The sequence below is a fragment of the Cololabis saira genome, chromosome 8, assembly GCF_033807715.1.
Source record: "Cololabis saira isolate AMF1-May2022 chromosome 8, fColSai1.1, whole genome shotgun sequence".
Classification (NCBI taxonomy): Eukaryota; Metazoa; Chordata; class Actinopteri; order Beloniformes; family Belonidae; genus Cololabis; species Cololabis saira.
In genome coordinates, this window is record NC_084594.1 from 1618789 (window position 1) to 1633574 (window position 14786).

The window sequence follows — 14786 nt, forward strand, 5'->3', positions numbered from 1 at the left end:
CCTTGGCCCGGTTTCCCAGATCAGTTAAGTAGTTCTTAACAGCGAAAGACTTCTTTCACAGGCTCCTTAAGATGGTTTGAAAGAAGTCTTTCGCTGTTAAGAACTACTTAACTGATCTGGGAAACCGGGCCCTTGTAGTTACTTGCCCAGTAATTCTATTTCCTAAGTATTTACCCAATAAGTACAGAAATTTTTACCTGGCTTTTACTCAGTAATTAAAGTGAAACTGGACTGTAAAAGAAAGCGTGTGTTGTTTCCATAATATTACCTGGGTTTCTGATAGCTGATGAAATTGTTTAAGAGTGTCTGTTATTTTACTTTTCTTCTCTATTTCTCTTTTCCTCTCCTACTAATCCCCACACACACGTACAGACGCTTATCTCCGTCATGAATTCCCGAGCCATCCTGAGCCACACACACACACACACACACACACACACACACACACACACACACACACACACACACACACACACACACACACACACACACACACACACACACACACACACACACACACACACACAAACACACACACACACACACACACACACACACACACAAACACACACACACACACACGATCGGAAGATTTGCATTATATGATTTCTTGTCCCTGTTAATGTAGTTGAGCCATCAGAATTTATCCGAAGTGTTTTACCATCTGCTTGACACTGGTGTAAATAAATTCTGATTGAAAGAAGTCGTCCTTGTTTATTTTGTGCACGTTTGCCACTAATGTTGTTTGCCGGAGCTTGTGTTCGGATTTCATCCTTCAATTGTTATTCTATAGCATAATTAATCTTGAGACTGATTCTGCTGTTAAAGTTATAATTTTCCTGGTTAAAGCCCAGGTGGTGCCCCGTTGATTAAGTCATTTTGAATAATTCAATTTGAAAAGTGATCTACTTTATTAATTTTTAATAATTGTTGAAGGACAATAATTAATTACTCTTGATAACTGAACAGCACTACTTGTAGCACAACAGGAATATATTAAACAGCATAATCAGAAACAACTATAAGCAGATTAATTATCCGCAGTATTTTATACTTTGTAGAAAATGATAAGATCATACATAACATGGATGAAGTGGTTAATAAATTCAATACGTTTTTTGTAAATGTTGGACCAAATTTGGCAAAACAAATCCCAGATCCAGTGACATCTAATGATAATATTATAGAAACAAATCCTAACACAATGTTCCTCAAACCTGTGGAGGAAAAGGAGATTATAGATATTGTGAATAAATGCAAAAACAAAACATCAACTGATTATAATGAAATAGACACGAAAATAGTAAAAAAAAAGGTTGTTTACGGGATTTCCAAACCTCTAACGCATATTTTTAACTTATCGTTGCAAACTGGTCAATTTCTCAATGGCATTAAGATAGCAAAAGTTTTGGTGTTGTACAAAACTGGAGACAAACAACATTACTTCACAATTCTCAAACATTTTAGAAAAACTATGTAATAACAGAGTAGACAATTTTATAGATAAACTCAATTTACTCTCTGACAGTCAGTATGGATTCCGAAAAACCCGAACAACAGCACAAGCTTTAACTGAACTCACTGAAGTAACCACAAGTTCCATAGATGAAAAGAAATACGCAGTTGGTTTATTCATTGATCTGAAAAAAGTATTCGATACAATAAATCATGAAATATTATTTAATAAATTGGAACTATATGGGATAAGGGGGTATGCATTACAGTGGGTTAGAAGCTACTTAAAGAACAGGAAACAATTTGTGAAGATGGGAGAAAATCAGTCACAATGTTAGGACATTGAGTGTGGAGTCCCCCAGGGGTCAGTGTTGGGTCCTAAACTGTTTATTATCTACATCAATGACATATGTAAAGTATCACAAATACTGAAATTCATACTATTTGCCGATGACACAAACATATTTTATTCTGGTGAGAATTCACAGCAACTTTTGGACAATATTACCTCAGAATTTGTCAAAACTAAGAAATAGTTTAACAATAACAAGTTATCACTAAACTTGAACAAAACAAAAATGATGGTATTTGGAAACAATAAAAACAATCAAGCACAGGTACAGATTGAGGGTGTAAACATTGAAAGAGTACATGAAACTACATTTCTTGGGGTAATTATAGATGACAAGATTTGCTGGAAATCTCATATTAAACATCCACAACAAAATATCTAGAGGCATCTCAGTTCTGGCCAGAGCAAAGCAATTCCTGGATAATAAATCACTCCACATCCTGTTCTGTTCCCTGGTTTTGCCTTATCTAAGTTACTGTTTAGAGGTTTGGGGAAATACGTATAAAAGTTCACTGCAACCACTATTCATACTGCAGAAAAGAGCCATAAGGATAATTCATAAGGCTGGTTTTCATGAACACACCAATTCATTATTCTTCAATTCTAAAATAATCACATTTGTTTGACATAGTGGAATTCCAAACTGCACTATTCATGTATAAAGCTAGGAACAACTTATTACCATCTCACTTACAGAAAAGGTTTTATGACAGAGAGGGGGGGGTATAATTTAAGGGCTACTCTAAACACGAACAACACGAACAACAATCAAATGATTTTCCATATCAGTCAGTGGAGTTAAACTATGGAACAGAAAGGATTCAGAATTAAAATAATGTCCAAACATTAACCAGTTTAGGAACAGGTAGAATTAAATAAGTTTACACTTCTTCCTACTCCTTTTTGCACATTTAAATTAAGATATCAAGTGTTAAAATATGAAATTCTTTGTTTTGTTGTTTTGTTTTCTTATCTTCTCTTGAATTGTTGTTTTTTACATCTACAAAATCAATCAAATCAAATCCTATGATAATAGGGTTGTTGTTGTTGTTGTTGACCTGGCTGTGTCAGACCACTATTGTGTATTTTTTAATATCACCAGTTTTATCCAACGGGAAGCCCCAGTGAGAACTCTGAGGAAACGTCATATAACTTATGAAGTGGCAGCAAATTTTTATTGACATTTTACATCACACCCCTGCAAAGTTTTTACCTGCATGGTGTGATTTTATTGGTGATCATTTTAACAGCAAACTAGTCAGCCATTGATGCTGCAGCTCCATTTAAAAATAATACATTAAAAGCTAGAACTATACCACCATGAAGAAATGAGACGATCAAAAAATTGAAAAAGAACTGCAAAAAAAAAATTGAGAAAAACAAAATTTAGCATTGACTTGGATATTTTCAAGGAACAACTAGACAATTACAACAACGCAGTAAAACAGGCAAGAACCCTCCATTTTTCAAACCTCATCACACAATACAAAAATAATTCTAAATTCCTTTTAAAACAATCGATCTTCTAAAAAATAAAAAAAATTCTATATTTTTATTTTATTTTCCTTAACCATCAAGTTTTACCGGCAAGCTGGAGCTGAATGAGTTCCAGTCAGAGTCAACAAGTCTCTCTGGGCTTCACGTGCAGCCGGATTCTTTCTCTACTTTACCAACACAAATCCACAAAACATCAATCGACTGCAAGAATGTCAAATGCAAACGAAGCGGACGATGATACGACCTTCCAGGGGATGATGACTCGTCTCGGGGTTCAGGGTCTGGTCCCGCCACGATGTTGGAACCACCACGGTGTCCTGACCCGCCTAAATCGCTACCTTGACGGCAACCTTGACTGGCAGAATCCTCAGTGAGTCTGAGCTCCGGGTGTACATGTAAGGAAACATCACGCCCGTGAACCTGTGCGTGAAGGTGTACACGACTTTTTCTGCTTCAAGATCCACGAACCACATCTTCCCCTCGTCGAAGTCCAGATTAACCTTGATCTTCCGGGGCTTCCCCACCTGCAGGTCTTGCTCCGAGCCCGATCCAGCCAACGCCGTGTATCTACCGTCCTTGAGTGAAATCCTCCACCGCCGCGGCTCCGCTGTGTCGCCACCATCGTCTTCCAGCATTCCCAGCTCCCAGTCAGCGTTGTCTCCAACATCCACGCCCCACCTGTGAATCCCTGACTTCACACCCTCGGAGTCCCGGACAGTGCCGGGGAACCTGGTCCTCTCTGGGTTGCTCGGCAGCTCTCGCGACCCCCCAGGGAACCTGGTCCTCTCCAGGTTGCTCGGTATCTGAAACTCCCAGAAGAACCGGGTCCTCTTCAGGTCGCTCAGCAGATCTCCCGACCCCCCGGGGAACCGGGTCCTCTCCGGGTTGCTCGGCAGCTCTCGCAACCCCCCGAATCTGACGCTCACCAGGTCGTCCGACACGACGAGCTCTGGATCGGCAGTGTTTGGATCCAGGATCATGGGACTGTAGTTCACCCTGCCCCTCATCTTCTTCCAGATGTTGTAGGTCAGGTTGCCCAGATGTTTGTCCACATCTATCAAAGCCCCTGAAACCGGCTCCGGGTCCTGCAGAACCGGGCCCTGCCTGACCCTCCCGGTCACCACCTTGTGGTTGAGCAGCAGCGAGACGTCTCCGGCTCTCAGCTCCGTCTCCGTCTCTCTGATCGTGTCTGAAAGAGCGTCCATGTCCCGGGTCAGAGCCTCCACCTTCTCCTTCATCGCCCGACTCTTCTGCTCCTCCTCCTCCCTCAGCGCCTCCATCCTCACCTTCTCTTCCTGATCCAGGAACTGGTGAAGCTTCTGAAACTGCTGCCGGATGTTGTTCTCGGTGTCCCGGGCCTGGACTTGGAGGTAGTCTGCTGTGGAGATGCAGTCCCCCGTCACCTGCTGGAAGAGCGTTAGCTTCTCCCGGAGGGGTGTCAGGTCTCTCTGCAGATCCTGGCGGAGTTCCTGGGCCGCCTCTTTGATGGGTCTGAACCGGTGGTTTCTGTGAGTCCAGGAGTCCCGGCAGACCAAGCAGATCGGCTCCTGGTGGTCCAGACAGAAGATCTTAAGCTTTTCACCGTGCAGTCTGCACACGTGCCCAAATGTGAGGTTTTTCCACGAGCTGGAGGCCATGTTCTCTCCGCTGGCGACGCTGGCGGTTCCGACTGTCAGTTACTTTCACTTCTGAGCTGCGGCTTCTTCAGACGAGGCTGAGGGGGCTGAAGTAGGGTGAGTGTGAGGACGCCAATATCCCAGAGGCCCCAGCGGTGGCAGAGATCCTAATGGTCGCAGCGTTCTGACTTCTGCTACGTTGTTCGGCAGCGAGAGGATTTACGATGTCTGAGGGCGTCGTCGTCAGTCAAGAATACGGAACGACTGGTTTCCTGGATGAGTAAGAGTGGGCGGAGCTTCATGCAAACTCCAGTGTGTGTGTCTCACTTTACCAGACTGGTTTCCTGCATGTTCTCACAAGTGTTGACGGTGATGCAGACTCCGGCTGGAATCAGCTTTTTCACGTCACATTTTTTTTTTCTTTACAGCTGCTGTGTTCAAATCTTGCAGAACATTGATCCACTCAACCGTTGGTCACGTGAATAAAACTGAAACGGAAAACAAAGAAGAAAAAACCACACTGACCACTAGGGTCCAAATCAAGACCTTACAGTTCCTCCACTCTCCCGTCTATCCGGACCCTTGTGGTCGGTTCTCCTGGTGTTGTGGAAATTTTACAAATTGCACAAAGTAAAGTACAGATCCTTAAAAAACTACAACATTGGTGAGCTCGAGATTACCAAAGTTTATTTTAACTGATGCGCAATCAGGAGAGTCAACGTGCAGCATGAAGGCTGGACAGTTGAGTCTGAGGCAACATGTTGTTTGACTTCTTTTATATGGGAATGGGTCGGACCTGACAGATCATTGGAAGCTAGGGGACCAAAAGACAGGAAAAACCTGACAGACCATTCAAGGGACACTGTGTTCCCCTGCACCCAACACATAGGTGCTAGGTCTCTTAGAGAAAGGCATACATTACAAAAGAGATCTAACCTCATGGCGGTGGGGGGGGGAGCTGTAGGGGGCTCGGGCGGGGGGCTGTGGCTTGGGCGTCTCCGGGTCTCCCGGGGAGGGCTGGGCCGTGGGCTGGGGGGTCCCGCTCGGAGGGCCCGGCCCTGCCTGGGTGGGGGGTGGCTGTCTGCGCTGGGGGGGCATTGCAGCCTTGGTCCTCCGTCGCTGGGCGGGGGCCGCGTGCCCCTGCGTTTGTGGGGACTCCGTGACCCTTGGGGTGTCCGCCCGGGTGGCTCCGGGGGGGGGTTGGGGCCGGATCCGGGGATCGGGCCTTCCCTGGCCGGGGGGTGCGCGGGCGGACGCGGCGGCGGGGTGGCACCATTCCCAGGTGTCTATGTCTTATGTTGTCAGTATGAATGGGGGGATGTTGGACCGTTTCCCCCTCCGTCTGGGAGCTCCGGGGGCGCCGGGGGCGCCCGTGGAGGTACGGTGGGGCCCCTGGCCCGGCTCGGAGGGCCGGCCCCCGTCTACTGGATGGCCGGTGGGGGAGCGCGGGTGTCTTACCAAGGCCGGCTTTGCTGGTCCTGCTTCCTGGCTTCGGCCTCTGCTCCCCCTCCTTCCCCCCCTACATGATTCATACGCACATAGGCGATGGGGTGGGGGGTCCGGGTCGTGGGGGGCATTGTCCCGCGTGGCCCGGCACTCCCCGCCTCACGGTTTTAACAGCAACACTTAATAAATTCATTTGACAAGGACACGTAGTTCAGGAGGGGGGGAGTCGGTGTCAATCGATACTTGGCCCTCCCCCTCCCTGTTTTTATGGTATTAATCACATGCACTCAACACCGGGGGCGGGAGGGGGTCCCACATCACCCGCGTTCCCTCGCCGGCCTGGGATAGGTGGGTCGCGATGCCCGGGCCTGGCGGGGCTCGCCGTGCAGCCTGGGGTGCCTTCTGGCGGTGCTGGACCCCCCCGGGAGGGGGGAACGGTGCGTGATTGTGTGTCTGTGTCGGTGAGAATGCGGTGTGGAAGGGTCCTGCCATGGAGGATTTGAGCCTCCATTGGCAGGATAACAAAACTTAATAATTTATCAATATTATATTATACAAAGATGGTTATTATTATTATTATTATTATTAATATTATTATTATTATTATGTATAGTATATCTTATTATTAGTATAGGTATCGGATAGGTGAATGGATGAATGAATGGGATGCCTGGGTCTGGGGCCCTCTGTTGTCGGGCCCACGCGGGTGTCGCCCTGTTGGGGGGTTCCCTCTCTCCGGGCCCGTCTCCGGTCCCCCTCGCTGCCTCCGCGGCGGGGCGCCCCTCTGGGGCGCCCCGCCGCCCCAGAGGGCCACTTTCATGGGGGCGGGTGCACCTGCCCGCGTCGGCGGCCGGGGCGGCTCTGTCTCTCCGGGCAGGCTGGCCCCCTGCCGGGTGGGGGTCGTTGGCCTGAAGGGTGAGGGCCTCCTGGCCGCGTGTCCGGCCCGGACCGGGTGGCCGGGGATTGCCTGGGTCGCGGTCCGCCGCCGCGGGATCTCTGGCTGCTTCTTCCCGCGCCGTGGGGGCCCTGCATGCGGGCCCCCTCGGCTGCCGCCGGGGGGGGGCCTCGCAGGCGGTGGGTTGCCTCCCTCCTACTTCTCCCCTCTGTGGGGTTGCTGGTGGCCTGGGTTCCGGGTTCTTCCGTGTCGGCCTCTGGTCTTGCGGGTGGCGGGGTTGCTCCCCCCCCTCCCCCACTATAGATACACTTCAGGTGGAGCTTTGTTTGGTTTATCACGCACGCACGCACGCACGCACGCACGCACACACGCACACACGCACACACACACACACACACACACACACACACACACACACACACACACATATAGCCACTCAGTCACATACATATACACACACATACACAGCCACACAAACATATACATAAACACACACACATAGCCACAAAGACATGTACACACACACGCACGCACACACATACACACACACACACACACACACACACACACACACACATGCATGATCATATACATACACGCATACACACACATAGACATACACACTGGCTTGTTCACCTGCATGCTTGCTCTGTAGTTTTTGGGGTTAGGTAGCGGTAGCTTAGCTCAGACTGTGATCAGATCTCAAGATTTGGGTCGATTGCTGTTCGTGTTTTGTTTGTGTTTTTTTTGTGTTTTTTTTGTTGCAGATTTCCAGTGCTTGACGTGTGTCTCCGTGTATTCCTGCTTCCTGGATTGGCAGTGGATGTTGTCCCCCCCCCCCCAAAAAATAAAAAAAAAAACATTAAAAAAAAAACACTGGGTTTGTATGTGTATATTTATGTATGTGTATGCATATGTATGCATATATATATATATATATATATATATATATATATATATATATATATATATATATATATATATATATATATATATATATGTGTATATATATTAAATATAGTAATAATGCACATATACATGCGTTTGGTTTCTACCGTCATGGTATCAATCATTAATATGTGTGAAGACAAGGTAAAAAAAAACAACAAAAAAAACAAAAGAGATCTAACATTTTCATCTGTATCCACATCTTCCATATCTCCCTCTTCCAGTTGAGGACAAACCTCTGCAAACACAACATAAATGTGTTAAGCTTGAGCTTCGTCCTCATGAACAACCCCACCAACCTCTACACCATCATCCAGCCAGACCTGCCGGCGCCCCAAGTGACAACATGTACAAATTAAAAGCAATGGGCCTAAAATTGATCCTTGGGGAACCCCATAATTTACATTATGGAATCTTGAGGAGCATGTATTCATACAAAAATCGTTGATCAGCGAGATAGGAGTGAAACCATCCTGAAACAATGCCAGAGAAACCCACCAGAGGTCTAAGTCTATTTGAGTTTATTTTCAGTAGCACCAGGATTGAAAGCTTCTGTGAATTCATATTGGATCTGAGCTCATTAACAATCTTCAAAAGGGCGGTCTGTGTACTTTGGTTGCCAGTCCATAATCAGTCCATAATTTACAAAACTAGGTCATTTACACAGCTCATATGATACGTGAGGTACTCATGCAACATATCTTTGGAAAGCTAAGATGCTTGTGATTGCACCGATATAAACCATTTCAGGATATAATCATAGCAGCTGGTACATATCAACACCACAATCAAACAAACAAACATTTGCGCAAATGACGCAAAGCCTCATAGAACACACCCGGTCAAAATTATTCCCTTAAAAATGGTCTGGTTACATTCAGACAGGTCCAGTAAATCCAATCCAGTAAAGTATTTAGTCCAAAATACATTATTATACCAGTAAATATCCACAAACAGCCGCTGCATCATTTGAAATTAGCGGCTCAATGTCCCACATTTTCAAATATTATTCGCTGTAACTCCGCTTTGCACGTCTTCACAACAGATATCTTGGTCTCAAAATGGATTCTGCACCCCCTACTTTTGATTGACACCTCATTCGACCATACAGGAGCTTCCCTGTTCCCTCCACAGCCTACAATAGCGAATGAGCGCCTGTATGGAAATGAAGCGCATCCCCCTTTTGTCATGAAAAAAAAATGAGCCAATTGGAACCAATCGTGCTGATGACTGGCACATTCTATAGCCAATGAAATGCTGAAAACAACAATATGCCACTTCAGGCGGCGGGAATAAAACCCACAACCAAGAAGTCCATGCATTCCATGAAATCACTGCAGCGAATGAAACGTGCGTCATGTTTTTACTATTTTATGTGTATTTATATATTTTTCAGCAATATTGATAGTGAATCTGGATATATGATAGGATACCTCTAAGTGTCTGCTTTCATTAGAGGCCAAGATTATGACTGTATATTGAAAGGTTCAAGAGTTATGCCCATGGTTATCCAAGTGTCCTTTTGGCATCTCCAAATGGCCATTTTTTGAAAGGTCTAGACATAATCTTACAGAAACATGTGTAAAATACAAATTTTTTGTGGTATTGTTATCAAATTTGAACTTGCACTAGATAAGGCTTCATGATGTGGTCTCAATGTGTTTTCCAGCTAATAAGTCACAGATTCACTAATCTGCAGACATCTGATTACGAAACAAATTTCCGGCTGAAATAAAAATCTTCTATTTCAGTGTGTTCAAACTTAGATTACTCAATGCTAGCAGCAGTTACAGTGATTCTGACAGTTGGGGGAAAACTTTCAAAAGAGACCAAAACCATCTATGTACTTCAAACGGTTCAAGAACAGCTTTCAATTTACTTTGGGTATGCTTTGGATAGGCGTTTTATGCAAAATCATGCAAATTTTACAGGAGTCTTATATTTCCCAGATTGTCCCAGAGCTGTGATTGGACCTCGACAAGGGTCCAGACTTTTATTGTGGTCCAGACTGAAGCCGAAACATGAGCAGATCTAAAAACGGTCGAGGCTCCGCTGCTGCCGTTGTTTCAGCTGATTTTTCAAACGTTACCAAGCAAACATTAACACAGACAGGCGGCCACGTCTGAGGACGAGCTTTTACCTTGCCGGGTTTGGCCCTCAGCTTCCCTCCTCCAAAGAGAGTGAAGTCTCCATCTTCTAAATCGGCGTGGAGGTGCTGACCCAGGATCAGGTGGTTCTTGCACACCAGCTCCTCGTTGACTCCCTGCAGAGCGAAAACCGACAGCAGAGACGGACGCAATCAAGAGTCTTGCCTTACATACGGAATCAGACGTGCACCAATCAAGTCTTATTGTTCTGGGGGACCTACAGTCAGAGGTGCTTTCAGGATGGGGAAGAAGGCCGTGAACGGTCCGCTACGACTCAGCAGCTGTGAGCAGCCTTTCTCTGTGAACAAGAACAAAAAAAGAGGTAAAACATCCATAAATTAAAGCTGCAGGCAGCGATGAATGGGCCCTCGCACATGCAATTTTCACCAATTAAGGTCAAGGACTCAAAACGAAGTCCGATGATACCACCCTGACTCTTTATGTGAAACCATTCAAAAGTTATGGCAGAAAATAGGATCTATCAAATATTGACCAATCAGAAGAAGGGGCGCGGATAAATTGCACCAATTAAGGTGAAGGAGTCAAAACCGAGTCCGATGACACCACCCACGACTCTTTATGTCAAACCATTGAAAAGTTATGGCAGACAATGGAAACTATCCAATATCGACCAATCAGCTACTAGTATCACTTCCTGTTTAACATTGAAGTTTGACGCGGCGCCACGGCCACGCCATTTCACGAAAACTCACGATTTTGATAACTTTTCTTTTGTGTCTCTTGAGTGAGCTTTATGTCGAACGGACACTCCTGCTAGGAGGAGTTCGTTAAAGTACGACACGTGAAAATTGCCTAAATTGCGCCAAAATTACACGATTAATTCAAAATGGCCAACTTCCTGTTTGGTTTCGGCCATGGCTCCAAGAGACTTTTCTTTAAGTTGTGACATGATACAGGTGTGTACCAATTTTCGTGCATGTACGTCAAACCGTATTGTGGGGCTTGAGGCACAAAGTTTTCTAGGGGGCGCTGTTGAGCTATTAGGTCACGGCCATTAAATGTAAAATTTTTCGCCAGGCCTGGCTTGCATGCAAAATTTGGTGACTTTTGGGGCACGTTTAGGGGGGCAAAAAGGCCCTCCTTTCATAGAAGAAGGGGAAAAAAATAATGAATTCCTACAGATACAATAGGGCCTTCGCACTGTCAGTGTTCGGGCCCTAATTAAGACGTTCTCGTAAGTAATTCTGCCCCGAAACCTGGATAAACATGTATTTAACTTTTCTGGATAGAGTTTAGACCAGGGGTTCTTAACCTTTCTGACCTTGGGGCCCAATTTTTTCAGTACAGAGTGGCCTGGGGCCCATTAAATATTAAAATTGTATAGCAGGGGTATTCGACTAAAACTTTAAGAGGTCCATTTAGAGAAGATTTACTCAAGCATCATAACATCATACTATATATATATATATATATATATATATATATATATATATATATATATATATATATATATATATATATATATATATATATATATTATTTGTGTGTATTCAAGTAGCCTCATAGTTGTATCAACATCTGCATCTGACTGTTATATTAAAAAAAGTACATTTCAAAAATATTTGCCACTTAACATGTTTAACTTGAATTACACATATTTTTTTCTCTTAAAAATAAAATGTATTTTATTTTATTTTTCAAATGCTATCTTATTTTATTTCTCTACCAGCAGTTTGAATTTCCCATTTTCTTTGTTAATTGTCTCAACACATTTTTATAATAAATGAATATAATCACATCTTAGCAATTGAACAGTTTTGCAGTTTATCTTTCTTTCCCTTATAATCTTATGCCTCCACTTTCTGTCGTTCAGTGAGAGAACTGAGCTCTAATTTCTCCTGCCAGGACTTTAAATCTGGTCTGGATGGTGTCAGGTTCTCATACACATGAGAAGGTGCTCATATTTAGTTTTAATTATGTCAATTGTGGAGAAAGCTGCCTCACAGCTGTATCTGGAGTCAAACATGGGTGTTTTAAGATTTTATTTATTTAAGATATTAAATTAATCAGTTGTCAGGACTCAGCGTGTCGGGCTTCATCCGAGCCTGATCAAACGGGCACGAGCCCGCAGCCCTCCGCGCTGCAGCCCAGTCACTTTCCAATGCTTTTGCAACAACAGTCCAGTCCAGCAGACACTTCAGCCCACGCATCTTCAGCAGTAACGACGGAGCCCGCCGACCGAGCGGCAGCCGACCTCCGCGGCCGCGGGGACGCGTCGGCTCCCGCTCAGTTGGGCGGTTCCTCCGGCTCTCCGGCCCGTCTCTCCGGCCCACCTCCCCCGGGAGTCTCGTCTCCTTCTCGGCTGCGAGCCCCAGGTCTCCCCGTCCGCCCCAGGTGTCCCGCCCAGAGCCGCCGCCGGGCAATCACTGGCAAATCACGCCCCCCTTCCCCCTTCTCATTGTGGCTTCAATTACGTCCGCCTTAAGCCTGAATTATGGTTCTACGGCATAGGCAGAGCCTGCCTATGCCGTAGAATCCCTGATCCTGGCGGATCTAAACGTACTCTGTGCAAAATAAATTATTTTTTCTGTAAATACACACCATTTCTCTTACTATTACACGTACAGCTAGCTCAGTGTCTTCTTCTCCTCATTTGGTCGGGAGTTGCTATGCAGTCCCGCGGCCCTCGCGGCCCACATGTACAAAACTGAATTCTTTTTGCGGCCCTCTAGAGGGCGCTCGCGGCCCAACGGTTAAGAATCACTGGTTTAGATCACAGGTGTCAAACTGAAACCCAGAAGGGCCGGTGTCCTGCATGTTTTACATGTTTCACTGCTTTAACACAGCTAATTCTAATAATCACCGTCACCAGCTTGTCATCAAAGTCTGGATAGTTCTGTTAATGACACAGTCACTTGTATCATGGTGCAATGAAGCAGGGAAACATCTAAAACCTGCAGGGGCACCGGCCCTCGAGGACTGGAGTCCGACACCCCTGGTTTAGACGGATGAAACGACTCAACCATCAGTCATGGCGTTAGTTTGAGTTCATGGAAGAGTAGCAAGAAGAAACTAGACAATTTCCTCGCAGAAATTTCGAGAGTGCCACGGCGGGCTGCTGCACATTTGTGTACATTTTGCAAGCAATAAAGGTGAAGGACTCAAAACTAAGTCTGATGACACCACACAGGATTCTCTATGTCAAACCTTCATTGCACCAAGATTCTGACAATCTTAATTCAGATCTTCCCTAAGATGTGTTTGTAACGGCAGTTTGAAAACAAAGTGAGATTTTTTTGAAGAAAACTTTTTTTTTACATTGCAGTCAATGGAGACAGATGCAGGAATTTGCGTGGCGGTTAGCCCCCCGTTTAAATTTTCTGCATAAGCCCCCTGTCAAAGTCACATTTTATGAATCTCAACATCTATGTCTACATTCTGACCAAAAATTATCTGTCTACCTTTTACGGTTCGGCCGTGAGCTTGAGATAGAAATAAAAATTATGGTAATTTTTTTGAATGTTTCTCTCACTCTAATAAATTAGAACTTCACTCTAGATTTTACAAAAAAGTGATTTCCAGTCCTCGCTTGAGCGCTCATATCATGAAAAGTATACATTTTAGGAAAAAACAGGTTTGGAGAGAGAAGAGAAGTTTTCCTCCGTTTTGAAGTTTGAATGACAGTTCTACGTGGAAGTATGAGAAAGATACGTGACTCAGAAAAAAGGTGAATTTGGAGTTTTTCCAACCTCCTTCCAGCCACAGTGTGACATTCTGCCCCATTCACTTACATGGGAAAATCTCCCCATTAGTTTGGAAATTTGGAAATATTTTTGCACTTCGTGCAAAAACTATTTGTGCCATCGCTCTGAAAATCCACAGGACTGTAGTTAAATTCAGGGCCTGCACGCCAATCGCTAATAAAAGTCATAGCACATGATTCCCACTTAAGGCGCACGTTTCTACGTTTTTACTTTTCGCGTTTTCTCAAAGCTGCGGGACTAGTTACGCGCCGAAGTTTTGTCCGGAAAATGAATAATAAACCTGCAGGATAATATTAGTGCCTCTGGCTTTGCCAGAGGCATTCCTCCTCCATTGCATAGCTTTGGAGGAGGAGTGCCTTTTGCTGCAGCCGTGGCACTAACTAGACACAAAATTCGGTGGAAATTTTGAAGTGCCACAGGACTACTGTCGGATGATTGCGATTTTGATGACATTCTTGATAGAGGATTGTGTGTGTTTCCTTGAACAGTTCATGCACACCTATGGACATACATGTCGTGTGTGTGTGTGTGTGTGTGTGTGTGTGTGTGTGTGTGTGTGTGTGTGTGTGTGTGTGTGTGTGTGTGTGTGTGTGTGTGTGTGTGTGTGTGTGTGTGTGTGTGTGTGTGCGAGAGTGAGTGTGTGTCTGTGTCTGTGTTTGAGTGACTGAATGAGTGAGTCTATGCATATCCTCTGCATGTAGAGTA

General features: G+C 45.0%; 1 protein-coding gene across 1 annotated transcript in view; it reads right to left on the reverse strand.

Moving 5' to 3' along the window:
• stab1 (stabilin 1) overlaps positions 1 to 14786 on the reverse strand; it is a 172371-nt gene that overhangs the window by 122028 nt on the left and 35557 nt on the right. The window contains exons 12-13 of the mRNA XM_061726572.1: positions 10578 to 10654; positions 10350 to 10472 (exon numbers count right to left, since the gene is read on the reverse strand). Coding sequence (XP_061582556.1) covers positions 10350 to 10472; positions 10578 to 10654 — 200 coding nt within the window. The remainder of the gene's footprint in view (positions 1 to 10349; positions 10473 to 10577; positions 10655 to 14786) is intronic.